The sequence below is a fragment of the Limulus polyphemus genome, unplaced genomic scaffold (assembly GCF_000517525.1).
Source record: "Limulus polyphemus unplaced genomic scaffold, Limulus_polyphemus-2.1.2 Scaffold8194, whole genome shotgun sequence".
NCBI lineage: Eukaryota > Metazoa > Arthropoda > Merostomata > Xiphosura > Limulidae > Limulus > Limulus polyphemus.
Genome location: NW_013673804.1, coordinates 14,301 through 16,291, shown reverse-complemented (window position 1 = coordinate 16,291; position 1,991 = coordinate 14,301). Strand labels below are relative to the sequence as shown.

At 31.5% G+C, this 1,991-nt stretch overlaps 1 protein-coding gene across 2 annotated transcripts in view; it reads left to right on the top strand.

Moving 5' to 3' along the window:
- Positions 1-1,991, top strand: part of LOC106475184 (rho GTPase-activating protein 45-like) — a 28,895-nt gene that overhangs the window by 13,774 nt on the left and 13,130 nt on the right. For both annotated transcript variants that reach the window (XM_022379366.1, XM_022379367.1), the window contains 2 exons: positions 361-488; positions 1,738-1,818. In XM_022379366.1, the coding sequence (XP_022235074.1) occupies positions 361-488; positions 1,738-1,818 (209 nt within the window). The remainder of the gene's footprint in view (positions 1-360; positions 489-1,737; positions 1,819-1,991) is intronic.

The following is a 1,991-nucleotide window of genomic DNA, read 5'->3' as shown; positions in this document are numbered from 1 at the left end:
TACAGTTTTGGACTGTTACAATAATACTAACAAACATCTTACAGTTTGGACTGTAGGTGTTTGTTAGTATTATTGTATACAGTTTGGACTGCAGATGTTTGTTAGTATTATTGTATTCAGTTTTGGACTGTTTGTTAGTATTATTGTATACTGTTTTGGACTGTAGATGTTTGGTAGTATTATTGTATTAAATTTATGTAATGATTAATATCTAAGTTGTCAAAGAAAGTTCAAATTACAGTATATTTCAAGTAACTGAAAGGTTGAAATGCTTAGGTCCATTAATGTTATGTGTGTGAAGTCCAAGTGTTTTTCTAAAGATAGGCATAGTCATCAAACTAATGAGATTTTTGCTTTTAGGATTATCCATCAAAGAAGGATGAGTTATCTGACACCGACAGTGCCGTTGAGGAGCTATGTTGTTTAGTGCAGCGATTACCTCGAGTACATTTTAAAACCTTGGCTTACCTTATGCATCATTTAAAAAGGTTTGTTTTATAATAAAGAAAAAGTTCCTTTGATTAACAGATATTATTAATTTCTACAAAGAACTGAGAATGCAATAGTATAACTAAAACAGTAATAATAATAAATAAAAAATCAAGGAAGAAAATCATGTAAACAATCAATTAGAAAAACGTTTAAAAACATCTTAAAATCATCATCCAACATTTGGTTAGGACCTGTCTATGTAGAAAACTGTCCCACTGCACCTGTATTCATAGAGCCTCTCCTTATCTACTTCACTCAGCATGGTTCTCCTGCTGCATCTCCTATGTTCCCTATCCATCATTTTTTATAATGTCATTCAAGACTTTTCCATATTATCTCAGCTGTGTTTTCCACCAACATGTCCTTCACACCCATGTCCTTGTGTGTTTCCTTGGCAGCTGCATGTATTTTTAGCAATATATATATTAGACCCCAGCTTGCTAGTCCTGTTAAATACTTCATTTTCGGGTTGTTGATAGGCCTTCAGAGTTATTGTAATGGCCACAGGGTTCATAATATCCCCATCGTACTTTATCCTATCAGACTAACTTGAATCCCCTGCTTCAACCATTACCATGCTCCATGACATGGATGAGGGATTGTATTTTAAAACACACTTTATATCTGTAGGTAAAATATGAAAGATCAGTGGAAAGATAACAAGAAGGGAATTAGTGAAGCAAGGGCAAAAAAAATGTGATAGTTGTAACTGTTAGTTTTTTAGGATAAAGTAAAATTGTCTAACAATGGGAAGTAGAAATATTGATTATTAAACATCTGCCATTAGAAGCAAAATAAACTTGTTAATTGAATTCCAAGCCTTGACATAAAATTTGATTGATTTACTTATCTGCCACAAGAAAGGTTTCAGTCTGTTTCAGAGCTGATGTTTCTTTCACAATTTTGATATCAGTTGGATCTTAGTGAAATATTCTTATCAAACCAAAATAGTCTTACTTTGTAATTCTTAATACAATACTAAGTCTTCCTAAAAATGTGATAAGTTATTATATGGAGAGAAAAAACAACTATCACTGTTTCAAAGCTGTGAACTTTTTATATTCTGTGTTTTACATTATAAATGTAATTAATGATATGCTTGGAAATTGAGAAAAAAATATATATACATATATATATTTTAATGATGATTTGAACTCATATCACGAGTCTTGATCTTAGACGTCTAATATTAATTTATAAAGAAAATTTATTTTGTCCTAAGCCTATTGATTGTTCTTCATTTAGAGTGGCAGAACATGCTGAGGACAACAACATGCCTCCCAGTAACCTTGGGATTGTTTTTGGTCCCACTCTTCTGCAAACAAGGTATTCATAATCACCTTTATACAACATGAACTTTAGTTCTTTGTATTTAGTATGTAAAGTTAGTTAACGTTATATCACACGATTTGTAGTGAAGTGTATGTAAAGTTAGTTAACGTTATATCACACGATTTGTAGTGAAGTGTATGTAAAGTTAGTTAACATTATATCACACG